Here is a 26,902-nt window from a genome sequence, read left to right on the forward strand (position 1 = left end):
TGTTCTTCACTTATAGTCAAAATGTAATTTACATAAAATTTTTTATGCTTAATGTGTTAAAACACACACACACACACACACACACACACACACACACACACACACACACACACACTCTTTACAGAAAGCAGCCAAAGGTGGTGAAATTCACTTTCTCATCCATTGTTGGTGCCAATGAAAATTATAAGTCAGTGCAATCTTTCTGGAAAGTATAAAAATGCTCAGATTTTTGATCCTATAATTCCCATTCTGTATCCTAAAGAAATAGTTCCAGAAACAGAAAAAGGTGTGTGCACAATGATGCTTATCATATCCCATTTCCCATTTACAAACACAGAAACTAGAAAGATCTGGATTTCCAATAATATCTAAATGACTGAAATAAACTATAAACACCCAATGGAATATTATGTAATCATTAAAATAGCACTTGGGAAAAGTTACAGCAACATAGAAAAATGCTTCTATACATTTTCATGTAAAAAAATACAGAATCCAAATTTTAATGTACACTGTGGTGATAATTATACTGGACAAATTTCCTTTGTCTGCCTATCCTCCAGTTTTGCTAAGAACTGTACCCTCATCTGCAGTTGCCATGGGAACAGCTGTGGGGGGGGGGGGGGCTCATGCATGCGCACAGGCAATACATCCATGTGCAGGTGATAGCTGGTAAGGTTTCCTGAGACAACACCCTTTTGAGGTGTTCAATTCCAGCTTGTTTTTTTAAATGTTTGTTTATCTTGAGAGAGAGCATTTGTGCAAGTGGACGAGGGGCAGAGAGCAAGGGAGAGAAAGAATCCCAAGCAGAGCCTGATGCAGGGCTCGATCCCACAAACTGTAAGATCATGACCTGAGCTGAAATCAAGAGTGGGACACTCAACCAATGGAACCACCCAGGCGCCCCCAGCAATGCCAACCCTGTAATAAGACTTTCTCTTTGTCACCATACTGTCCCATAAGCTACCTGGTTCCTGTGGGTCTTAAATTAAAACTGGGCCAATGCAACTTGCTTATACTGTGAGAGTTTGAATTTTGGCACAAAAATTTTTAAATATAGGAGTATGGCTGGCTTGTAGCACTAAACAGGAAAGACTGGGGCTTTATGTGTGCAAGGCAGCCTAACCCTAAAATAATACCTGCCCACTCTCGATAAGAACCAGGATGGCACCCAGCTAATACCTTAATAAGGAAAGCCCGATGGCTCTTTCCAAAGCAGCCTGAGATGGCAGGACAGACATCCCAGTCCCTGCATTCCTGTGGAGACCCACTGGCAGAGGGGGCGGAGCAGCTGCCAGAGCCTGACTCATCTCCGCTCTTGTCTGGTTCCGGCCTAGAGGTGAAGAAGTTCCACCCTTTACCTTGCCCAGAGCCCCTGGGGCCCACTCACCTGGAATGGAAGAAACAAGAGCAAGCTTTATCACTGCCTGTGGAGTCTATTCTCAGTGTAAAGCCCCAAATCGGAGGAAGACTTTTAACTCTATCTTGGGAACTAGGAAATTAGTCTGGGTACGACCTGGCTAGGAAAACAGAAGCCTCAAGATGGTGCCTGCCCTAGCTGGGAATCCAGAGGTCGTGCATACCAAGTGTTTTAGGGATAAGATTATTTTAGCCTGCAGATTATAGACCGCTGTTGAGACTCATCTGAACCTGTTCACACCTGAACTGGAGAAACGGACATTGCCCGGAGCACATGGGCCTGCAGAACAGTGGCCCTGGGACAAGACTGCTAAGGGCTGTCGCTAAAGGACACTTAAGGCTATCGCCCACTGAGAAGGTGATGGGTTTGCAGCAGGACGTGGGACTGTGAGATCTCATCAGCTGGGGGCAGTCTAGAGCTGGAATGAATGAAAAGGGAAGAGTGCCTGCATACCCGGGGAACGGTAGGTGGAAAGGCCTGCCGAGGCCCCTCCACCTGTCGTTTTGTACAACAGGTCTTGGGATCACACAAAAATTGTGAACTCTCTGGTCGCTCAACTGGTAAGAAATTAAAACTCGAGAGATTTCTGTGGATGTTTGCTGGATGTGAGAGAGACAAAGATTGAAACAGAGAAAGAAGCCTGAGAAGAAACACAGCTGAAAGACGGACAGAGTGCCCTGGCTTCTACTGTTCCTCAGGCCAACTTCCTGTCATTGGGCTCAGACACACACCATCCCTTACAAGAAACTCCTCCTCTTTGCTTATATTTGTTGGAACTAGATTTCTGTCACTCGCAATCCAAAACAGTCCTAAAACACACACACACACACACACACACACACACACACACATGCACCATTAAAAACTTATATGGAGAGAAGGGCACCTGGGTAGCTCAGTTGGTTAAACATCTGACTCGACTTCAGCTCAGGTCAGGATCTCACAATTCGTGAGATTGAGCCCCACATTGGGCTCTATACTGACATCGCAGAGCCTGCTTGGGATTCTGTCTCTCTCTCTCTCTGTCCTTCCCCCATGCTCTCTGTCTCTCCCTCAAAATAAACATGAATACATACATATATATATATATATATATATATATATATATATATATACATACACACACACATATGTATACATATATATGCATACATATATATGCATGTTTATTATATTATATATATTCATGTTTATATTACATATATTCATGTTTATTTTGTATTTCTATGTGTGTGTATATATACATATATATACACACACACATATATATACACACACACACACAGAAAAAAGATGAAAGAAATATTACAAAACTATGGCAACAGGTTTTTTTCTCCTGTATTTTCTAAATTTTCTATGATATGATCATGTAATCTGCGATGAATTTTTTATAAAACGGAAAGAAGATGGACAAGTTAGCAGGTGGGACAGAAGCTCAAAGTTAGAGGAGCTTCAGCAAGACCCTCAGGATATTAGGCAACTCAACCACCTTTGATCATTAATATCCAACAAACAGAAATAAAAGTTTAGAAACAAAGAGGTCCCTCAGTAAGACAGTGTGCATCCAGGAATAGATGAGTTTTGTCATTGCTATTAAAGCCTACAGTACAATGATAATGAACTAAATGCCCCCAAATATAGCTTATCACGGTATTAGTATTAAAAAGGGTCAATATTTACTAAAATATATCAGTGCTGCTTCATTACTAGTGTGGAAACAAAAGCCACCTGCCTCGTCTGATCATCCTGGAAACCACAGGAAGAGCAATTGTCTATGGTTGGTTGGTGAATCGAAATAAAACACTAATCACATAACTAACACAGTCTTATGAAAATCTTAAAAATACCAGGTTTGGCTAGAAGTTGAATTTAGCAACTGAGAGTGCCAACAGTTAATCACAGTGTCCATACGGACGTCACAAACCCTGTCACAAGCTTCTCTCCTCTTTAAAGGCTCTTGACAAATCCCAATTAGAATGTCTGGGGAGACACTCTGAATGGTGTAATTCTTTCACATGGCAAATTAATATGACAAAATTTCTCGCCTTTCCCCCGGCATTTCTGAAAGCTGCCTGCCCTCAGATACAGTTGCTATCACTAACGTGAATTAAATAAGCTTCTAGATGCCTTTTGGGATACTGAGCACAGCTGAGAACCATTTGTACCTGAACATCTAAAAATGCTGCTTCACAGTAATGAACTTGCACATTACCTCACCCAGCCATTTCAGCCATTAGGGCTCTCTTCTCTGATGGATGAAATGGCCATAGGTGTGTGTTATACACACTCGTTCCTGGACAGCCTGAAACTGGAAAAAAAAAAACCCTGATTCTGCAGATCTGCTTCGAGTTGACTCCCTAGAATCTGACTCATTTTTGCAACTAGTGGGATATGTACTCCTGGCTTGGATGATGACTTCTAGCAAGTAATCCCAGTAACACTATGGAGGGTGAAAATGCTAGTGGCAGGTAACCTACTCTAACCTAAAACTAAACACCCATTAGCCAGCTGGTCCTCATGGAAGTCTGGCCACACACGCTCTCTCCCAGGAGGTGACCCTGAGGTAGCAATCCCAGAAACACCCAGCCTGAGGACTATGAAGGAAGCCTGGTAATTCAGGGCAGATGATGCAGGACAAACGTTGCTACTAAAACCAACTTATTTCATGTAGGTTCGTTCAGTGGTAAAACAGCCCTCACCGAAGCCCTGCTCAGTCTGGACTTCAGCAAGAATCTCCCTCCCATGAAAAGAAACGCAGGACAGGGACTGTGTCCTTGTGTTCACTGTTCCGATGGTAAAGCAAAGTGCAGCACCCACACCATTTCATAAAATGCAACACTCACTTTAGCTTTACTACAAAGACCCGGAAGCAACTACCGACAGCTTATACAGAGATGATTAAGAGGTGAGCCACCAACAATTTCACCCTAATATTCTAAAGTCAGCTAATTGTTAGTTGCTCTTGCATTAATTAACTCAGCACCTGGTATTTCAGGTAAGAAAAAAAATCTTTTCTAAAATGAGTTTTGGGGGGCGCCTGGGTGGCTCAGTTAGTTAAGCGTCTGGCTTTGGCTCAGGTCATGATCTCGTGGGCCCGCCTCGGGCCCTGTGCTGACAGCTGAGAGCCTGGAGTCTGCTTCGGATTCTGTGTCTCCCTCTCTCTGCCCCTCCCTGGCTCGTGCTCTCTCTCTCTCAAAAATAAATATTTAAAAACTTAAAAAAATAAAATGAGTTCTAGGGAGGTCTGGCTGGCTCAGTAGGTAGACTCGGTCAGCAGAGGATGCAACGCTTGACCTCAGGGTGGTGAGTTCGAGCCCCACATTGGGCGTGGAGCCTACTTTAAACAAACTGTTAAATGAGTTAAGTAACTTTGTTTAGAGAATGTCTTCAGTAAAGAGAATATGGACACACGAGATAGGTATGTGTTTAAGCTGCACGAAACAAATGAAACTGCCTCTCTTAAAAACCCACCTGTTTTGGAACTAGTACTTAGGACTAGTCAGGCAAGGAGGCAGCTCACAAGTACCTGGAGAGCCCAAGGCTTGGTTTCAGCTGCTATGTCTATCACGGAGGTGGCTGCTCTTTCCTACTCACCCTCTGCCCCCAGCCCCAGGAAGAACAGCAGGCAAGCATATTGTAAGCTCCTCCAAGATTGAGAACAGAGGAAAACCCAAGGCTTTTCATCAGGGTTTCCAGAAATGCTGCATCTTCCCAAGAAATACAATGTGTAAGCTTCAGACACACATTTCAAGAAATAGTCCGCACACACATTAACTGACTACCTAATAACAAGGGTCATAAATAAGTTAATAAAAATAGCACAGACTTTTCATCTTGAAGTCAGGGGGAGGAAGTGGTGCCATGCACACATGTCTCACACCCAGCTCTCCAAAGTGATCTACACTTGATAAGCGTTGTAGTGCTGGTTCTATTTATAACACTGGGGCGTCCCACCCCCACAAAAAAGGTGCACGCACACATCCAGAAGACCCACCACCGTGAACGAGAAAGCCATACACTTCTCAGTGGCGTGCAAATCAATCAAGTCAAACCCAACTGCACATCTCCAAAAGTTAAATTTATATGGCAACACTGTAGCACTGGCTTAGTCTGATAAGCAGAAACAGTAAAAATAGTTAAAATCTTTTGTGACCCTTCTCTACTTCCCACCTCCACTCCAACAGACCACAGTATTCATAATAATATTCAAATACAATAATGTGGCTAATAACATAATGATTCTTTTTTCTTTTAGGAGTACCACACCAATTTCCAGGATATATTCAAAGGCTATTGGTTTGTTTTGTTTTTACTAATTTTTCCTCTATGTTCATTGGACTACCGTTATATTGCATAATCCAAACTTTAGTTTTATTTATTTAAAGCTACGTAAACCAGGGGCGCCGGGGTGGCTCAGTCGGTCGAGCGTCTGACTATGGCTCAGGTCATGATCTCGCGGTCTGTGAGTTCGAGCCCCGGATCGGGCTGTGTGCCGACAGCTCAGAGCCTGGAGCCTGCTTCCGATTCTGTGTCTCCCTCTCTCTCTTCCCCTCCCCCACTCATACTCTGTCTCTCTCAAAAATAATAAACATTAAAAAAAAATTTAATGCTAAGAAAACCATTCCTCCGAACTAAAAGTACAATGCTTGTATAACTCTAGCAAGGATACTGGCATGTTTCCAATAAAATATTATTACACAGCATAGTGAGCACCTAAATTCCTGGAAAACTACAACCTGCCATCAACAACCAGTCTGCCTTATGCAGTGCAGCGGCTCCTTGCCAGGGCTCAAACCCATTGGATGGCTGGCCACAGAGGTAAAGTGAAGGTAAAGTGACTTACAAGTTCATTTTGGTTAGTTAATATGTACACATTATGGTTTTACAGGTAAGGCATAAAACAAAGTCCCCAAGTGAGGGAAGGATTACATAAGAAAGATTTCCACGTTCTTTTGTTTTACTACTTAAGGACACATGCAATCTTTAAAAAAAAGTTTTTTAAATTATTTTAGAGAGAGAGTGTGCGAGCAGGGGAGAGGGGGAGTGGGACAGAGGGAGAGAGGGAGAGAGAGTGGGACAGAGGGAGAGAGGGGAAGAGGGGGAGAGGAAAAGGGGGAGAGTGGGAGACGGGGAGGGGGGGGGAGAGAGACAGAATCCCAAGCAGGCTCCAAGCTCAGCATAGAGCGAGGCAGGGCTCAATTCCAAAACCCTGGGATCACGACCTGAGCCAAAATGAAGAGTCAGATGCTCAACCTACTGAGCCACCCAGGCACCCCGGACACATGCAATCTTGAGACCAGTTAAAGCTGCGTGTCATCAAATGCAGAATAATAGATTTTGAATGGATTAGAATATGCTAAAGAATGAGAGCTTCTGGGGCGCCTGGGTGGCTCAGTCGGTTAAGCGGCCGACTTCGGCTCAGGTCATGATCTCACGGTCCGTGAGTTCGAGCCCCGCGTCGGGCTCTGTGCTGACAGCTCGGAGCCCGGAGCCTGTTTCAGATTCTGTGTCTCCCTCTCTCTGACCCTCCCCCGTTCATGCTCTGTCTCTCTCTGTCTCAAAAATAAATAAACGTTAAAAAAAAAATTTAAGAATGAGAGCTTCTAACTATTAACCTTAGCAATGATGCCCAGAGGGGAGAAGGGCATTCTCTGTGGGGGATGTACAATGCCACAGGAGGGAAGACAGTGTGTGTGCACGTGTGGATGTGGTAGAGGAGGTGGTGTCTGATGGACAAGAAGGTAAAGGTGAGGGGTAATGGCAGGCAGACTGGATTATTCTCCTGTTCATAGTTAGCAGAAAGCTACAGGATGGATGAGCTGAGTTTAAGAGAGATCAATAAGCCACTTCTGGCATGCCGTAATAGGATACCAGCCCTACAGGGCTTTACACATGTGTGCACGTGCGCGCGCACACACACACACACACACACACACACACACATACACACACGTCAACCTGCGCAGTTAATAGGCCAATTCAGCAAGAAGTACCTTAAAATAGCATTCTGTAACATAGTCCCCAGATAGGCACAATACTGAAGAAAAGGACATCTTGTGTCTATAATTCTATTTATAGCAATATTATCTACCTCAGACCATAAACTTCAACAAAGCCTGGCTATTTGCAATTCTGGTTGCTTTACAAAGTACTCAATGGAGTACTGGTGTTCTAATATCATTTGATCCCATTGTACAAAAATGATGGCCAAAAAAATCATCAAGAATTCACCAAAGCAGCATAGGACACAAATCAGTGCCCAGTAAATGCCTGCACACACCCATTAAAGATCTCTTGATGAGAAAAAAACAAAAACAAAACAAGAACAAACAAACAAAAACATGAGTTTAAGCCTCACTGATCAGGAAGGCGGGCTAAGCCAGCAGCTCCCAAAGGCCTACCGGGTATCTTATGGTATCTTATGGAAAAGCCTGATTAGAGAGATACAATAAAGATTTTTATTCTAATCCAACTCTCCTCTTCAACCCCCATCTCATTTACATGTCTGATCCAACAGTAAAGTACCTGTTCACAAACGCGGAGAGTTCTATATGGCCATCTGTACAAGGTGATAACACAAAACTCACTGTGTTTAGTCTCCTGTCTGCTGACTTGGGATAAAGATTAAGAACAGAACGAAAACATTAGTGTATTGTACTAAGAGACTTTCTTGTTTAATTGTGTCTGCTTTCATGATCTCAGTCTACTACAAACTCATTCCAAACTCTATTATACTTTGTTCACCTGCAGGTAGGTCAGTAATAATCCATCAACCACATAGTTCCTTCTAACAGACTATTGGCTGTTATGTTTCCTGATATTAAAGTCAATAAAGGTAACCATGACATTTGCTTTGGATGGGAGTCAAGTGTCTGGTTGGGATGCTAAAAAGGGCAAGGTCTAACTGAACAGCCATGTGTGGTTTCCAAACTAAGCAACTGAGAGAGTTAAAATTGCATTTGTGGCAATTCTTGTGTGTGGTGTAATTAACCACCACCCAAGACAGTTACAATTCTTCAGTTTAGGCTGCTCCTCTAATGGTTCTGATAAAAGGTTCCTCCTAAATCCACTTTATTCCTGAGTGTGAAGATATGTTAATTTCACAACAGGTGATTCTATTTCCCCCAAACTGGTTTTGGGGCCCCAGGCTAAGTGTCTAAGTTCAAGCAGCTGGCAGTTCTGTTTGTCTTCATGGTCCCTCTGCCATCAACTTATATTGACACCATGGGAGGAGGAAATACAATTGGGCATGAAAGGTTCTACGTGAAACCCTTTAGCACACTGTGGCCAAGGAAACAAGCCCTTATTGTTTCAGGTGGTATCAAATCCCTAAGGTCCTGAGGCATTTATGGACATGAAAACTAAAACCCAAGGTTTCACAATCATTTAGAGGCTGAGATTTAGACGCAGGTATTGCCACTATTACTTCGTTGCCTTCACTAAAGAGAAACAGCGCAGTTGTCATCTTGTAAAATTTGAGAAACCTGGGAGGCTCACTTACCTTAATGGAGCTGCATCGTAAACAAACTAAACTAATAAAGGTCTGACTTAAACTGTAAATGCAGTCGGGGACTACCAGCCTCAAAAAAAAAAAAAAAAAAAGCCGGATTTGATCTACTTGACTATGCATACTCATCTGCAGTTAAACATATTAAGAGGAAGTCCTCCTACGAAAATTTCAACGGGGGAAAAAAAAAAGGACTCAATGAGATACCAAATTTTTCAGTCTGAACAACTGCAACTAATTTGAAACTGTCAATTGTTTCTATGGAACAACTGCAACTAATTTGAAACTGTCAATTGTTTACTCTTTATACTGGTTAGAGATTTCTTTTGCCGGGAGGGGAATGAATGGGGTCAAGTAGAAAGTGGATAAATAAATGCTCTAGTTAAATAAAAATTATCTGCAAAAAGCTGTATTTATGACATAATTGCCACCCAAGCTTGCCAGATGTTGCCAAGTTTTATAATAGAAGTTAAACACTATGAAATGCACCTCTAGTTGAGATAGATACCTGGCCAGCCTGACTTCCCCTAGACAGAATCCCCACTGTTCCCAGCACATTTGAGGATTATCTACTTCCGTACTGGCCCGTGCACCACACCCCGTTCTTCTCTCCAATTAGCTGGACAGTCACTGAAACCCATATGGCTCCGCACAACACAGATCAAACAGCAGGGACCGTTTACAGCTTCCAGGATAGGCCATCTTAGAGATGAAAAAGAGAGAGGAAGTCAAAGCCCGGAGGGGTAAAGTGACTTGCCCAAGGCACCAGAGACAGTTAACCATAGACACGGGACTAGAACCAAGGCATCCGCCTCTCCGTCTGGCCCTTTGCCCACTACACCACACTATAATTTCACTACTTTAAATCACGGTTCTCCAAGAACCATAAGCTTAAATTACTTCAGGCATGGAGCTCCCCTTTGAATTTTGCTGGGGCAGATGAAGATCTGCAAGCACCCTGTTCTGATAAGGGGGCAGGAGCTTTTAGAGGAGACCAAAATATAATTTGTGGATTCTACATAGACACCCAATATACCAAAAGGCACTGAAAATTATACAGGGTGGGGTCTTTAAAAAACTTTCTGGATATAAATTCCTGAGATCCCACTGTAGATCTAAGAGGGTGGGAATAACACCAGAAAAAGGTTGGCCGCCATAAAAAATTCCTGCAATACACATTTACCCAGCCCAGTCCCACTGGCTTAAAAAAAAAAAAAGAAAAAAGCTCTTTGATGATGATGATATAGTGACCGCTGCCAACTCCTTTGATGAAGCGAATCATTCTTTTCATGCCAGTGTCAAGGAAACACACATTACTGATTAGCACAGGACAACTCCCTTGAACAGCAAGAACCATTTTAATAACCAAACACACACTGATGAGCCTCACGTAGTTAAGCCAGGACTGCTACACCTGGCAAGAATAAGATGCTCACAAAAAAGGGAAGGAAACACAGATCTGAATATTGACTTTTTCATGTGAAAAAACCCATAAGCCACCAGATTTCCATCATTTCAGCAGGGCTTCCTGTGTTCTAGGCTCCTCTGAGAGGCAAATGTAAACATCCCGATGCCATTATCACACATTTGGACAGAGCCAGAAACGCAAAAGAGACTGCTCAGAAGATTGTGTTGGCACAACCAAGTCCACAGAGTTGTGTGAAAACCAAGGGCTGAGAAACAAGAGTGAAGCCAGAGGACTGGTCCCGATGAAACAAGGCTGCTTCCTCCAGCTTACTGAGCGGTGGGCAGAGAACAGACACAGCACAGCATTACCAGCAAGCAGCTACAAAGCCTTTGGGGTCGAGGAAGAAGCCCTTCCAGACACTAAGGAGAACAGAACTCCCTCCTAAAAAAGGAAAAATGACCGTCCAGGGCAGGGATGGGAGGGGGGGGCCTCACTCTGTTGCCAACAGGCTCCACATTCCCAGGGACCTCTCTTCCTAAAAAGTCACCACGTTGATCAACCTGCTGCCTCGTCTGGAGGTCATCCAATCTTACTGCCGATTTCTCTGAGTCACAAAAGTGGCTTATGTGGGGATCTGCATTGTGGAGCAAGGTGGCTAAGCTTTCAAATGTTTTTTCTTTTGAAAACTGAGGGACAGCGACATCTCTTTAAATGCCAAGAAAGCAAAATAAATGTTAAGAATGTCAAAGACAAGAGTTATGTAAATATTAGGGAAGATCGTTTTATTTAAGAAATTGGTGGTGGCCAAAGATGCCATCAGAAAGTTAAACAAACTCACAACCTGAATATCTACCCTGTCTCACAAGCTCAACTGCTCGCTACGTATCCTCCTGGGCAGACAGCAAGCATACAGTAGCTGTACTGACAATCTGGAATCATTAAGAAAAGGCTAAAATATGTTCGGTTTGTGGTGTTTAAGCAGGAAGACTACAACTGGTGAAAAGATTTTCACCAAACAGCACGTTTCAAGTTCTGGGGCTGTATCTGAATTATGTGGAAACTCACTCACGTAGTACCTCCTATTTTCTGATGATGCTTAATAATTCAACTTCCATTTGTTAAGCTTTAATGCAGTGCCTGGCAGGACACTGTGGCAGCTAGAAGGGCAGACTCTGGAGCCAGACCATCCCGGCAGTCACTTAGCTCTCTGTGCCTTGGTTTTCTCGCCCGTAAAATGGGCACGGTAATCATACCTACTTCAAAGGGCTGTTGGGAGATTTAGATGAGTCAATGTATGTGAAGTTCTTAGAAGAGTGCCTCATATACAGTGAGCACCATGTGTGTGTCGGCTGTTATTAGTATGATTAACCAAGAACTACCTAAGGCAACAGGATCTAATCATAACAGATCTATTCCCGCCCTTGTGGAGTTTATGGTCTAATCAGGGACTGCATTAGTCAAATAATCACACAAACAGAATGACAAATTACAGCAAGTGCTATGAAAAGGGCATACAGGGAACCACGAGAGCCTGACAGGAGAAGCTGCTTTGGTCTTGTGATGGGGGTGCACAAGATCGCAGTGTCGAAGGATGTCCTGAAGGAGTGATATCTGAATCAAGATCTATAGGAACGGCGGGGAAGGAAGGGAAGAATTGCCAGGAAGGGAAGAATTGCCTGGGCAGAAGGGACAGCCTGTGCAAAGGCCCTGAGACTAAAGGTAAGTTACTGTGTGTGAAGACCTGTGGGCCTGTGCAGCTGGAGAGGGCAGAGCAGGGAACGGGCCGAGGTGGGGCTGGGGAAGCAGACAGGAGCCCGAGCGTGCACTCATGCCGAGTGGGCCACAAAATCAGAACCTTCTTCACGTGCTCGTCTGTCACCCTTGCAGCTGATGGAAAGAAGAGGAAGGTGTGCTATTCTGATTGGTGTGAAGCAAATCTGGAAGGAGAAAACCCTCCCCGCTAAGGTGCAGTATTTGATATGCCACACAGTCTGTGCTCACACCCCAGGCGAGTCTCCTCTGGTGTTCTGACTTATACTGATGTTAGACTAATGTTTCTTAGCTGCGTTGACAGCTGAGTATGAGCACAGCGCACCCAAACCGCATGGGCGGGTTTAATAACTAAGACTGTTGTGACGAAATACGGCTACAGAACAAACCCCGGTACAATGTCTCTTGCTTGCTGAGACCCCTCATCGGAGGGACCTCTCTGCAGCCACCGCACATGGGATTAGAAGCTCCCTCTGAAGCCCCAGGAGTAAGACAGGCCCCCTGCTCTCTTTTGCATCTTCCGGGGGGCTCCATCCCCCCCCAGACCCCTCAATCAGTGCCAGGGCCATTTTTGCTCCTGCAGGCAGATTCCAGGGGGTTCTATCATAAAATGAGGGAAGTCGCCGGATCACAGTCACACATTTCTCAAGAAGGCTGGCAAGGATATGAAGTATGTATCAATCTCTTCCAGGCACTCCCGGCTTCACAACTCTTCCTGTCAGCTGACTCTTCTATGTCCATTTTACTTGCTAGTTCACCCATTCCAACCCCACCCCCAGGCTGGGCTCTTTTGTCCTCCAGATACATAGAAAGAGGGGTCCTGTCACGCATAAGGCACTGGAGCTCCAAGGCCTGCGAAGCTTCTGCCTCCCAGGAGTGTACCATCCGTCGGAGAAGCAGTACCTTACAAGGGAAAAGACGGGAACCCCACAACCGTATCTCCTGGCAGCACCTGGCAGTGCCCTCAGGCCCTGCCCAGAGCAGCTCCCTCAGATTCCGAGCCCACGCTTCCCTGCTCAGGCCTTCGCACTCTGCAGCCTAAGCCTGCGTTCCTGTAACTCCAAAGCCCACTCATCATCCTCTCAAAACTCCAAGTTAAAAAAACTTGACATGCTCAACATTCGCTTTTGGGTGAGGAAAGCTGAAAGGAAATGAGATGGGGCACGGGGGCAAGTGTTGTGGTTTGGGCTCCGGGCATCAGTTTCCAATTCTACAAAGTAAGAAGACCGGGTTGAAGCTGCCATTTGTCTCAGAAATGGGACAAGTCCATGCTTTACCAGGCCCTCGTCCATCCTCAGGCTTTACTGAAGATTCTTCTAGCTCCAACCAATCAAAACACGCCCAAAACCCATGAAAGAATTTGAGAGAGTTTAAAAGTCTTGATGTCTTTCAACATCCCGCTGTCTCCACTTATCTCGAAACATTTCAACATTGGAAATTAGTAATAATCTGATTCACTTAAGCTTCAGGGTGGGGAAAAGAAATACCGTAGAAATCAACTAATGTTATATGGGAGGAAGTGGGTGACTCCCAAGCACACATTCTTGCTCTAGATGCTAAAAGCAACCACCTCCTAAACTGAAAGGGAGATCTCGGTCTTCTCCAAACCACAAATCAGATAAGTGATTGAACTTTACCCAGGCACCAAAAGCCCTAAAGATTTCCAAGTACTGAACCGTCAGATCAAGATGATTTAGGATTGCTTTTCGAAGCAACTGTGGTTTGGTTCCCAGTCAGCTGAGTGCCAGAACTACAGATAAACTTGTTCTTAATCTCTACGCATAAAGGAAACCGTTTTCTGCTCTGCAAAAAACAGAACACAGCAAGTGGAAAATGAGCCCTAACACAACTAAAGGATGAGGTCACTGGATTTGTTCAAAGAAAGGTGGTGCCTTTGAGGTCAGAGATTCCCCAAGCTGGCTTTACATCTTTCTTGCAGTATCTGAATTTATCAGGAGAGCTTATAGATACTTCTACAATGGAAAAAAAAAGACTTAATTTTGTTTGTAAAAAAACAAACAAACATATATATGTATATATACACACACAGACATACATACAAGCACATGTACATTTGGGAACAGAACCATCACAAAAATCAAAGACTTGCTGGCTCTGTTGTCTGAGTTGCGGGGGTTTCTGAGATTTCCTTGATAGAATTTTAAACCTTCTCTTATGTTGTCATTAAAAATTGGCCAACAGTTACACTCAGTACCTCATAGTTGCTCAGGAGTTTCCAATGTACAGGAGCCATCAATACCAGTCCTTCAGATGATTAGACGTGAAACAAACTAGAATCTAAACCTGTATATTAACCCCAACACTGTGAGATGTGACGCCACTCAGAGTACAGGAAGGGCTCCTGTCTGGGAGAGGACAGTGGTTAGGGAGGGACCCACAGGGCAGGGGAGTGTAACCTGATGAAACCACAGCCCACTGCTGGGGCAACTCCCAGGCCCTCATCTCCCTTGCTCTGCTCTGTTTTCTTTCCTTCTGTAGAATTTTATCACTTTCCCACAAATATATTTATGGATTTATCACGCTATTGTGTCTTGACTCTCTCCACCAAGTAGAAGTTTCACGAGGGCACAGGTCTTTGTTTTCTTCATTAATGTGCCCCAAGCACCTCAAACAGTGCCTGGCAAATAATATATACTCAACAAAACTGGTGGATGAATGAATGAACACATGGAGTCCACTACATTCGGGAGCTAGGAAAGTTGGAAGGCTCAAACAAAGTAGCCCTCTCGTCTCTGACCACCTAGGTAGGAGTGAATGTGAAGCTGTATGGTGGGGGCACTAGTCACTTTAACCTGAATTGTGTTCCTAATTTGGGAAGACATTCAGGAATAGGCCAGCTTAGATTTTCTAGTTTCATGCCTTGTTGGTTTTTTTTTCCTAAATGTTTATTTTGAGAGAGAGAGAGAGAGAGAGAGAGAGCATGCGCGTGAGCGTGCAAGTGGGGGAGGGGCAGAGAGAGAGGGAGACAGAGAATTCCAAACAAGCTCCATGCTGTCTGACACGGGGCTCAATCTCACGAACCATGAGATCAAGACCTGAGCCAGTATCAAGAGTCAGACGCTTAACCAACTGAGTCACCCAGGCCCCCCCATGCCTTGTTCTATGGATGAGGAAACAGAGAAGAACTAACTCATTTGTCCACAGTCTTCTAGCCGGCTAGCATCAACCCCTCCCTCAACTCCCAACTCCCATTCACTGAAAAAATACATGTGTATCATATGGCTCAAAACACACATGAAAACATAAAACTATGCCTATAAGCTACACTTCAAAACAGTTAAAATGACAAAGTACACCTACCTATCTACTTGAGGAGAACAGAATGGGGATTTCCTTTCAGCATGAAGTTCAGTTTGGAAAACACAGCCCCTGTCCCGGAGTTCACCCAACTCTGTTAGGTCAGATGCCCAGCCCCATGCAGAAGCTGTCATCAAAGACTGACTTCCCAATCCTACTGACGTTTGTCACCATTGTTCCAGCAGCATTTTAGATCTGGTCCAGCTCGGTCAATGTGACACTTAGAAGAGAGTCCCCCTTGCTTCTAAACCACCCGTTCAGATTGCTGGGGTCACAACGGATGCGAGACCAGTCCCTAAAAGGACACGTTGGCCAGCTCCCTGCGTTCTACAGTCAGGCCCTCTACCCGTGCACCTGCTGTAAAATCCCTGAGGGCTGTGAGGCTGACGAATAATCCAGATATCCAGCCCTCCCAGGAGAAGAGGAAGGAGAGTATCACAAATCATATCCTCCCACGATTTGCTTCCAATCCATGGTCTCACCCTGATAAGAAAGTTCCTTTTTATTTACGTGCTTCATTCTTGTACTTTAACTATTGAACCTACTCCTTTCACAAATTTCTTCCATACCCACTCCCCTTAGCTGCTTCACTCTGGCTCCAGCAGACTCCTTTAAAACTCAGAGAGGGTACTGTAAAGGAACCTGGAAGAGAGTCTTGTTCTGATTCCTTAGGGCTCTTAACATACAGAGAAGGCAAGAACACTTAGTTAGCATTAAGCATACTTTCAAATAATTCTAAACATTTCATAATTCAATAACTAAGTGTATTTAATGCAAAGCCAGTTTTGCAGTTAAAGCAGATTTCTTAAAAAGCAATTTCAGTAGCTAGTACTCAAAAAAAAAAAAAAAGCCCTTTGGAATTACCTGTTCTTTAAAAGTTGGGAAATACAATGTATTAGAAAAAACAATGCTAAATTCTCCATTACCAGGTCTGCCACTAACTGGCAGAACGTATCAGTTCCAACTTCTCTACAAAATGAGCCAAACCTGTCTCCGATCTGGTCCAGTGCTGTGATATTCCAGGGCACAGGGAAACACACTTGCTCTGTCCAGGATTCAGACACGGGAATTACCTGACAGCCTCAACCTGGCTGCATAGTAGAGTCCTCTGGGGCTTCTGATGTCATCAATAGTGTTTCTACAGAGGGAGAGGGGTTTCTGGAATCCTTGCACAGGTGGCCATGAACCAGTCTGTGGTGTCCTCTTGATGGGCTCCTCATGTCAGTTACGAGATTAATTTTTCCATTGTCAGACCCCGTGAGATAAATGGTTGGTAATCATTCAAGTCAGTTTCATTTTTCACTCAGCATGGTGTTTCATTGTTGAAATTTTTTTTTTAATGTTTGTTTATTTTTGAAGGAGAGAGACATACAGCACGAGCGGGGGAGCAGCAGAGAGCGAGGGAGACGGAATCCAAAGCAGGCTCCAGGCTGTGAGCTGTCAGCACATAGCCTGATGCGGGGCCTGAACTCACGAACTGTGACATCATGACCTGAGCTGAAGTCGGACACTTAACTGACTGAGCCACCCAGGCGCCCCTGATGTTTCACTGTTAAAAAACGAACCTTGATCTAGGGCTGTCTTCTTATGTATAAAACATATTTAAAAAATTAAAGTTATATGTATACAATTATAATATTTTATTTAAAAGAAAGGATGCTGGGCTCCCTTCCTAGAGATTCTGATTTCAGTCACCTTGGGTGGCACCTCAGGGTTTTTAATGAGCTCCCCAGGTGACCCTAGATGACTAATTCGGCCAGGGCTGAGAGGCATTGCCTCAACTTCACACATTCCTAGTTGCAGATGTGGCCTCCTAGACAGGTGTTTCTCTCACTCTTAGACGCTCCTCAGGAGTCATGGGCCATTTAATTTAAAAGAGATCTGACTCAGTTTGGTCAACAAACACCTGTGACCCAACTGTAGGTCAATGACAGTATCAGGATCTAAGGATTCTGACAGCACTGTTTGTTCAGAAAATGTATGAAAAAATTCAGTTTCCATGACAAACACTTCTGCATCCCAGACGAACAGTTATTCCCTCATCTGAAATAGAGGGGGGAAAATAATCCACTGGAGAATGGGGTGGTTTTGAATTATAATTAGAAATTAGTCTACTAACTAGGGAAATCATGTTTTATACATAAAAGGACAGCCCTAGATCAAGGTTCGTTTTTTAACAATGAAACATCATGCTGAGTGAAAAATGAAACTGACTTGAATGATTACCAACCATTTATCTCACGGGGTCTGACAATGGAAAAATTAATCTTGTTACTGACATGAGGAGCCCATCAAGAGGACACCACACACTGTGGTTCATGGCCACCCATGCAAGGATTCCAGAAACCCCTCTCCCTCTGTAGAAACACTATTGATAAGATCCCATTAAAGGACACAGGAACATCTTCCTCCCCCTCCTTCCCCCTATGAAACCCACAACCCACGTGCCTGATGATAAAACAGCCCCTTGTTTTTATTGGTCTTAAAAAACTTCAAAAAGGAATACTCAATCATTATCTGCTGAGTGCTCCCTACAGTGGGTATGGCCAACTCACCGTGCTAAATGCCACAGAGGATGCAGATAAGCAAGACAGGGTCCCTGCCTTCTATGTCAAGAGAAGTGATACCCCTCTCTCCGTAGAGCACCTTCCTGGTGCCCTCCTTTCTCCCTCATTACTCTCCTGAAATCCACCTAAACTAACCTTCGTCCCTCCACTGTGGTCCAAGGGCCAAGGCCACTCTCTCTCCTGTCACCACAGACCCACTTCCTGGCGCCAGAACTGGCTGGAAGGCAGGGGCCTCTGCAAGGGCAAACCAGGCCGAGCCTGATGATTAGAAGGTTTGATCTTTTCAGGATTCTGTACCAAAGACTGACTGCACCAAGGAAGAGCAACTCTGGTTTAAAGGCTTCTAAGATATGAACTTTCAGTTTTGCTATTTCAGAAACATTTCTGGGTAAGATCTTACTGAAACACATGCACCTGCTTGGATATTATTAGATCTGAGTATAGAAACAAGCTTCAACTATGAAATAGGTTTAGGGCCCCTGAATCTCCTCTATCCATGATCATTGGACTCGGCTCCAGAGTTAAAAATGGTCCTTCTTGCTGATGGAGAGTCTCAGGCGAAGGCAGTGTTTCCCCCTCAAAGCTGCATCTTTCGAGTACTGGAACAAAGGGTATGAGGCCACAATCCTAAGGGGATGAACAAAAGCATTATCTGAGATGTTCCTGAAGCTTACTAGAAAGTCTGCTTTCTTCTCTTCCCAGTCCTTCTCCACACCCAATCTCTCATTGCAGCAACATTGGTCACCTGCTCAGGGTGTGACTGGGGTAAACTGACTGGTTCTCACAAACCCACCAGAACATAACCACTGCAGGAGCTGCTGTTCAAGAGGAAACAGGAGGATCAGCTTCAAAGTTCAATTCCACCACTGAAGCATGACCTTGAACAGGTCACTAGCCCTCTCTGGCCTCGGCTTCCTCACCTGTCTGCTCTGGGGAAAAGGGCAGAGAGCATTTGTTCAATTTGGGAGGGGAGGGAATGGCATATGCCCCAAATGTACTCCCACTGTTACTGATGGATATGCATTCTATTCCTAACGTGAGGTGGGGAAAATACTGAGGCTCACTGGACTAGATCCACAAGACTCCTTCTAGCAGTCTAAGACACCCTGACTCTAACCTTGGGAGGCTATCCATCTATGCACATATGCTCCCAATGCTCACAGTATTTGTGGAATTTTTTTGGAAATCCCCTTCAAAGAATATACTGCTGAATCCCCTAAGTGATAGCAAGTGTTTAGTTTTTAAAAACCAAAAATCAGATCCAGGTGTCCTCAATAAGTTATACATCAGTCTGAGTAACAGTTTTGATCAAAATTTCAGTGTGAACCATGTAGAAGTTACAGTCGAGCAAAAACTGGAAGGAAACTGGGAAAGGTTTTACATTGTGTAAGGATCACCGGCTTAAAAGTAAATATTTGCTTTTTTAGGGTTCCTTTGTTTTAAAGTTGAATTATTAAACTGGTTAAATAAATTCCTAAGTGAAATACTGAAAAGTAAAACTAAAAACAAAAATTTTTTAAACTGATCTGTATGACATGACCCCTGACCCCTAAAGAGGTGATTATTTGGAAAGACATGACATTTCTTTGGATGAATCAGTTTAGGTATGTTTACAGGAAAAACAAAACAAAACACCACCAAACATATTACTCCACTGTCAAGTGCTACCTGAGTCTTCCCAGGAAAAACAGCTGTGTGGACAAGCTATATGTTTTAAGAACTGTAGCCTCCAAAAGGGACAATCAATGCACCAACTCTGGATTTATATATAAACAGTCTTGAGGCAAAATTTTAAATGGCCTCTGGGGCACCTGGGTGGCGCAGTCAGTTAAGGATCTCTTGATTTCGGCTCAGGTCATGATCTCACAGTTCGTGGGTTCAAGCCCCACATCAGGCTCCATGCTGACAGTGCAGAGCCTGCTTGGGATTTTCTTTCCCCCTCCCCTAGAAAATAAATATATAAACTTAAAAAAAAATTTTTAATGGCCTCACAACAAACTACAGAAAGAATCTTCTCTGCAGGAGATGGGCTACCCTCAAAACCAAACTCACAGAATCATCCCGAGGTATTTCAGGGTGCTCATGGGAGCCATATCTGCTAGAAAGCTGATCTGAAACCATGGCAGACCAAAGGACTCTGCAAACAAGTTACTTAACAAATCAGGATAAAACATTTCTCAGCAGCTTTTAGGTATATAAGTTGTCATCACAAGACCACCATGGTTATTTACATCTACAAAATAGAAGAAAAGAAAACAACATCTAAACATTCCACTTTCACTTGACCTAAAATCCACACTGCTAAAAGAAAATGGGTTACTTTCAAATGGTTATTATAAAACCAATTTAAAGGTTAGTTTTGTGTTTTTTTAAAACATCCAATACTGCTTGGGGGCTGGGGGGAGAGGGCAAGAGTAAATAAGGTTAGCAAATTCTGGTACTGGGAAATTACCCCAAGGAAATAATCTGGCAGTTGAGATATGCTTAAACAAGAAGGTTTATCACATTGCTTATAATGCAAATTAAAAACAGCCTCAATATCTAAGTGGCTGAATGGTCAAATTATGGTATATGCATCCAGAGAAGTATGCAGCAGTGAGAATGTTATAGAATTAAATTTATTGACACAGAAAGATCTATGATATGTTCCAGTTTGGGGAAGAAAAATATTATCTATACAAATATGTGCACAGAAAAAAATGTCTGGAAGGATATATATCAAGATATTAGATCAGCCATTAGGGAAATGCAAATCAAAACCATAATGAGTTACCTTTTCACACCCAGTAGGCTGACTACAATCAAAAAGAGAATATCAAATGTTGATGAGGATGTGGAGAAATGAGAACCCTTCTACATTGCAGGTGGGAATGTCAATTAGTGCAGGTGCTTTGGAAAACTGTCTGCCAGTTACTTAAAAGGTTAAATACAGAGTTACCATATGACCCAGAAGTCTCACTCCTAGGTATATATCCAAGAAACATGAAAAAGTATGGCCATTCAAAAGTTTGTACACAAATGTTCATAGCAGCATTATTCCTAATAGCCAAAAATGGCAAACAACCAACCAAATGTCTATCATCTTAAAAATGGATAAACAGGGGCGCCTGGGTGGCTCAGTTGGCTAAGTGTCCAACTTCAGTTCGGTCATGCTCTCACAGCTTATGGGTTCAAGTCCCACATCGGGCTGTGCTGACAGCTCAGCACCTGGAGCCTGCTTCAGATTCTGTGTCTCCTTCTCTCTCTCTGCCCCTCCCCCCCACCCTCTGTCTCTCAAAACATGAATAAATGTTTAAAAAAAATGGATAAACAAAATGTGGTATATCCATTATAATGGAATATTATTCAGCAATAAAAAAGAACAAAACAGCAATACAACATGGATGAAAACACTATGCTAAGTGAAAGAAGTTAGTTACGAAAGACCACATGCATTAAGATTCTATTCACCTGAAATGTCCAGGGCAAATCTATATAGATAAGAAAGTAGATTCATGGTTGCCAGGGGCTGGGAGGTGAGTGGGAAATGGAGAGTCATAGCGAATGTGTGGAGTTTCTTTGGGGGATGATAAAAATATTATAAAATTGATTGGGGTAATGGTTGCCCAGTTCTGTGAATATACTAAAAACCACTGAATTACATCTTTAAATGTGTGAACTGTAGGATATGTGAATTATAGGTCAATCAAGCTCTTAAAAATGTTACTAGAGGTAATGTTTGGGTAGTATGATTACAGGTTTGCTGTTTGGTTTATTTTTTTAATTTAGACTTATCCATGCTTTCTAACATTTCTATAATAAATATGATTACTTTGAGGGATTTTTGAAAATCTCCCCATGTTATCATATAGAAAGCATCAAACATACAAAAGATTTAAAGAAAGGGAAATACATGGGGCGCCTGGGTGGCTCAGTCGGTTGAGCGTCCAACTTCGGCTCGGGTCATGATCTCATGGTTCGTGAGTTCGGGCCCCGCATCGGGCTCTGTGCTGACAGCTCAGAGCCTGGAGCCTGCTTCTGATTCTGTGTCTCCCTCTCTCTCTGCCCCCCTGCCCCACACACGCTCTGTCTCTCTCTGCCTCTCAAAAATAAAGAAAACTAATAAAATTAAAAAAAAAAAAAAAAAAAAGAAAGGGAAATACACCTCTCCTTATAATAATGGGAAAACTGGAAACAACTTATATGACCCCAGTAGGGTGGTCACTATGCAAGGCATGGTTTACTACCATATCGATCTTGGTCAGTTATGACCCTTGTCCCCAACCTCAGGCTGGGCACAGAAGGCTCAAATGCTTTTGGCATGGATGGCTGTTTACTAAGGTGCTAGTAAAAGTGACAAATTCAATGACATACTCAGAAAATGTCCTAATCGTTCTGTGGGGGGAGAAAAAAAACAGAACATAAATATAGAACACATATTTTTATACTGTAGTATTTGCTGTGTGTTCGTACATGAACAAAGATCACATGATAATCAGAAGTGATGTAGAGGTGCCTGGCTGGCTCAGTCAGTACAGCATGGGACTCTTGATCTCAGGGTTGTGAGTTCAAACCCCACATTGGGTGTAGAGCTTAATTTTAATTAAAAAAAAAAAAAAAAAAAAAGAACATGGGGTGCCTGGCTGGCTCAGTCAGTTGAGCCTCTCACTCTTGATTTCGGCTCAAGTAGTGATCTCATGATTCGTGAAATGGAGCCCCAAGTTGGGCTCCGCATTGACAGGTAGACCCTGCTTAGAATTTTCTCTCCCTCTCTGTCCCTCCCCTACTTGTGCGTGCACGCACTCTCTCTCAAAATAAATAAACTTAAAAAACTTTTGAAAAAATACAAACAGGGAGCTTATGATTACTTTTAAAAGTTCTACTTTCCCCAGTCCATTTCTTGTCTGCTGCACTCACTTAAACATCACTAAGAATGTGTTGCTCTGAGGCAGGAAAGTCTGACACCAAACATGGGATATAGGTGAAGATAAAGATAGAAAAAAAAAAAAAAATCCCCAACCCCTGGGAAATACAGCCAACCAGCATGTTTATTATTCACAAACTATGATTCACTGTCCCTGTTTTTAAAGCCAGCACCACACTCTAATCATATTGCTAGGTTACAGGCCCCGAGTTATTTGTGCATAATAAAAACTGAATCCATTAAAATGATACATTGCATCTTTCCCACCTATATCATCTCTTTAGGAGCACATTTGATCACTATAACACGTGGACAATACTGAACCTAAAGATTACTTTGGATCCCCTAACCAGAGGTTTCCAGTGAAAAATGACATCATTATCCAAAGATTCCTCAACCTGAAAAATGGGAGTCAAAATCCGAAGTGGGCAAATAACTCTCTCTCCCAGGTCCATGAAGGTGGCACTATTCTGTCCAGACAAGAAACCTTTGCGTACTTCACCGGTTTTACATTCAGGAATATGGTCTACTGTTGAACTCTCTCAAGAGGAACTCTCATACATTTTCTCTTGCGCCCTGAGAAGCTATATTACTGTGGAAAGCCCAATGGCCAGGCAAGTTAATGACAAAATACACACACGTGCACAACTCCAGTCCAATTTCATGATCGGCAGCCCTGATATGAGCTTAATGAAACATTCACCTCATGGCCTCAGTATAAATACTTGATATCTCCTAGTGGGATAATTTGTGCAAGTGATAACTATCTGAGTAAATGATAAGTACGTTTCTAGTTAAGACTCCGATGATATTCTTAGCGTGTTTCTGTACATACGTGGCCCTTAGTTCTCGGTGACATTGTTTGTTCTCTTCTAAAGCCAAAAGAGCAAAAGAAATTGTATATATTCTAGCTGAAGAAAGCATTTTCCCTCCCATGCTGCGGATCTCTTTGGTACCTGACAGAAGTGGCAACACCATTAAATGAGGACTAGAAGACAGCAATAATGTAACACAAACCAACATTAGGCACAAGATCCAGGTCTAAGAAGGAGGGAAAACACTCACTAAATACGCACAATTTGGATGAACAAAAGACAGCCTAAAGTTAGCAACACCGATGTCACTGCATTTTGGATATGGTAGCCTAGAGTCTCAGCCTATGAGTCAATGTCTGGCTCAATCAGTCACACTCTCCTGAAAAATAAAAAAATCACAGTATTGCCTCCAATGCCCTGGTTACTTCATCAATCAAAGCAAAGAGCACTGTGGTGCCTGGCTGGTTCAGTCAGAAGAGCATGCGACTCTTGATCTCAGGGTGATGAGTTGGAGCCCCATGTTGGGTGTAGAGATTCCTAAGAAATAAATAAACTAAAACCTTTAAAAAAGAGAGATAGCATTGAAAAATATTCCTCCTTGAGGTACACTATAGCAGTAACAAAAATAATGACAGTGAAAAGCATCTGGTGGGGGGAGAGTTTACATTTATTACCTATGATATGCAAGGTGCCTTCACATGTGCTGGCTGTCCCTATTTCGCATATCAGGAAACAGACTCTCTAAAAAGTAAAATAACTTGCCTGAGGGCACAGCTAGCAAGTGACCAGTGTGAACTCAGGTTTGTCCGATTTTACAACCAGTGGGTTCTGCAGGACCTAGTTTAACTGCAAACTCAGCAATGAGTTCCGTTTGGAATTTAAAATAATAATTCTCACTCTGTTTGGGGATCAAAATTTTTACTGGTAGATAATTCTGGGAGTGAAATTCTGACGTTTTACTTACAAAGCAGTTATACTAAAATGTAACTTTTTAATAAGGGTCTGGGATATTTTACCATGAACTTTGAGAAGGGTGGATTTCTAAATACAATTTGGAAATATTTACACAAACTGAAACTATAGTCCCAACTAAAGCGAAATAGTTATTTTTGGCTCTAAGTTACTCAATAACTAAAATACTAGAATCCATCAAAGAACAGCCAATGGAAATATGCAGCAAAACCCAAAGCCCATGTATACCTAGGCTGTGATATGAAATGATCGATTTCCATATCATTTGTTTGGTCATTCTGTTTATACTCTTATTTATGAACAGGTACCAAACAACAGTCAACCAATTCAAGGCCAAGTGTTCAAGTTCAAAACATGACCCTAGCTGTGAAAGTGGATTTTTTTTTTTTGAATTGGAAGAAAAAGTTAACTTACATGAGTTCTATCATGAAGTATGTACAAATTTTCCTTTAAAAACAAACAAAAAACCCCAAATCTGAAAAAGATGATTTTATATTCTATTTTATCTGTTTCCAAATTCTTGTTACTCCAAGAGCACTGACTATTATTTACCAAAAGTGTATAACCTCCAAGGAGTTCACACTGTGGCCCTTAGGTACACTCGTGTCAATCCTCCACCTGGACAGCTGGTACATGATATACCATATTAAAGAGTACATAGTGGAAGTCATTAAACAGAACCTGGCCAGTGTACCATACCCCACATCTTGAACAATGCGTTTTTTTTTTTGTTTGTTTGTTTTTTAACCACTAATTTAGGTTCTTCAAACCAGAAGAAAAAAAGCCAAGTCTGTCCACAAAATGTCCTCCCCAGCTATGGGGCCCAAATCCATAGCCTGAGTAAAGGCCTTAAACAGTTAAATAAATGTAATCCAGGAGCTTCTCTCCAGGAAAAGATGAAAAGGCGTTTCAGACAGCTCCACCGCGCTCTCCCAGGAGGAGACGGTCTTTCATTTAAAGTTTTGAAGCGGCTTTACCGCGCGGTCCCACAAGGGATCTTTAAAAAGAGGGCAAATCCCTCGGCTTAACCTCCTTAACGAAATCTTGGTGCAGGAAGCCTCCTGCCTCTGAAGACCTAGAAACGTGCGAGGCAGGTAAGCAGAATCAAGCTCACAGGTAAAAATGCTTACCCATTCCCAGTTGCATGTGCCTCCCAAAGTTTTCGCATTTTTAAAAGTTCAAACCAGGCTTATAAACGCAAGACATTCCCTGCCCTTCGGTTACACGGCCCTTTTGCATCCTTGCCCCACGGCCTCCGGCAGGTAGAGGCGGCTCCCACCTGTGGGAAGGGTCGGGCAGGTGGGATGGCCTCCCAAGCGCGCGGGGCCTTCCAGAGGCCCCGAGGTGCCGCCGGGACGACACAAACTTGTACTGGAGCGCACGGGGTCCGGGAAGCGCTGCCCGTGACAGCGCGCTGACCCGCCAGGCCCCTCGGGTGGCGTGCGCCTCGGCGGGGCCGGCCGCGGCCGCCGCTCCGGCCGGCCGGGAGGTGCTCGCTCCCCGCCCGGCGCCGTCTCCCACGCCCGGCCCGAACCTCCGCTGGCGCGCGCGGGGCCTCGGGCCGCCGCCGCCGCCGCGCTCCCGACTCGGACCCCGGTCCGCCACGCGCTGTCCCCCACCCCACGCTCCCCGGTCACTCACCCCGAGGCCGGACAGCAGCAGCGCCAGCAGCAGCCGGACCGGCATGACGAGGACTCGGGCCTGGCTCCGGGCCCGGCCGGCCGGCTCCGGGGGGGCGGTGCGGGCCGGCGGGCAGGCAGAGGACGGGGCGGGGGCGCAGCGACTACAGCGCCGCGGCGGCAGGACTTCAGCCGACGTAGAGCTGACTAGGCGGTGGCGGCACCCCCATGCCCTGCCCTATAAGCACCGGGTGCCGCCGCTTCTTCCGGTCGGGGCGGGGCCGGAGGCGGGGCCGGCCTGGGGGCGGACCCAAAACTGGGCGAGGGGGGCGGGCCCGAAGGCGGGCTCGGGGCGGGGCCGTACTGGAGGGGCGGGTCCGGGGCGGAGCTGGCCTCCTGCTGGCTGGGCGTCACGCGGCCCCGGTTGCTGGGGGGAAGGGTCAGGCCTGGGCGTCACGCGTCTAGGGGCCCTGAGAGATTTAGACAGGGAGCTTTTCCGAGGGCTGAAGGAGAACAGCAATCCCGCCACGCGGGTGCACCCCCATCCCCAGACCGTCTCACCAACCCCGCCGAGAGACCCGCTTCGTAAGACTCGACCAGGGG

The 26,902-nt window shown here is 44.2% G+C and overlaps 1 protein-coding gene across 1 annotated transcript in view; it reads right to left on the reverse strand.

Annotated features, from left to right (window-relative positions):
• The window catches only part of ERN1 (endoplasmic reticulum to nucleus signaling 1), an 81,567-nt gene extending 55,007 nt beyond the window's left edge, over positions 1-26,560 (reverse strand). Inside the window, exon 1 of the mRNA XM_027048017.2 lies at positions 26,322-26,560. Within this exon, the coding sequence (XP_026903818.1) occupies positions 26,322-26,366 (45 nt within the window). The 5' untranslated portion in view covers positions 26,367-26,560. The remainder of the gene's footprint in view (positions 1-26,321) is intronic.
• Between the last annotated feature and the right edge of the window lie 342 nt (positions 26,561-26,902).

This window comes from Acinonyx jubatus, chromosome E1 (genome assembly GCF_027475565.1).
Source record: "Acinonyx jubatus isolate Ajub_Pintada_27869175 chromosome E1, VMU_Ajub_asm_v1.0, whole genome shotgun sequence".
NCBI lineage: Eukaryota > Metazoa > Chordata > Mammalia > Carnivora > Felidae > Acinonyx > Acinonyx jubatus.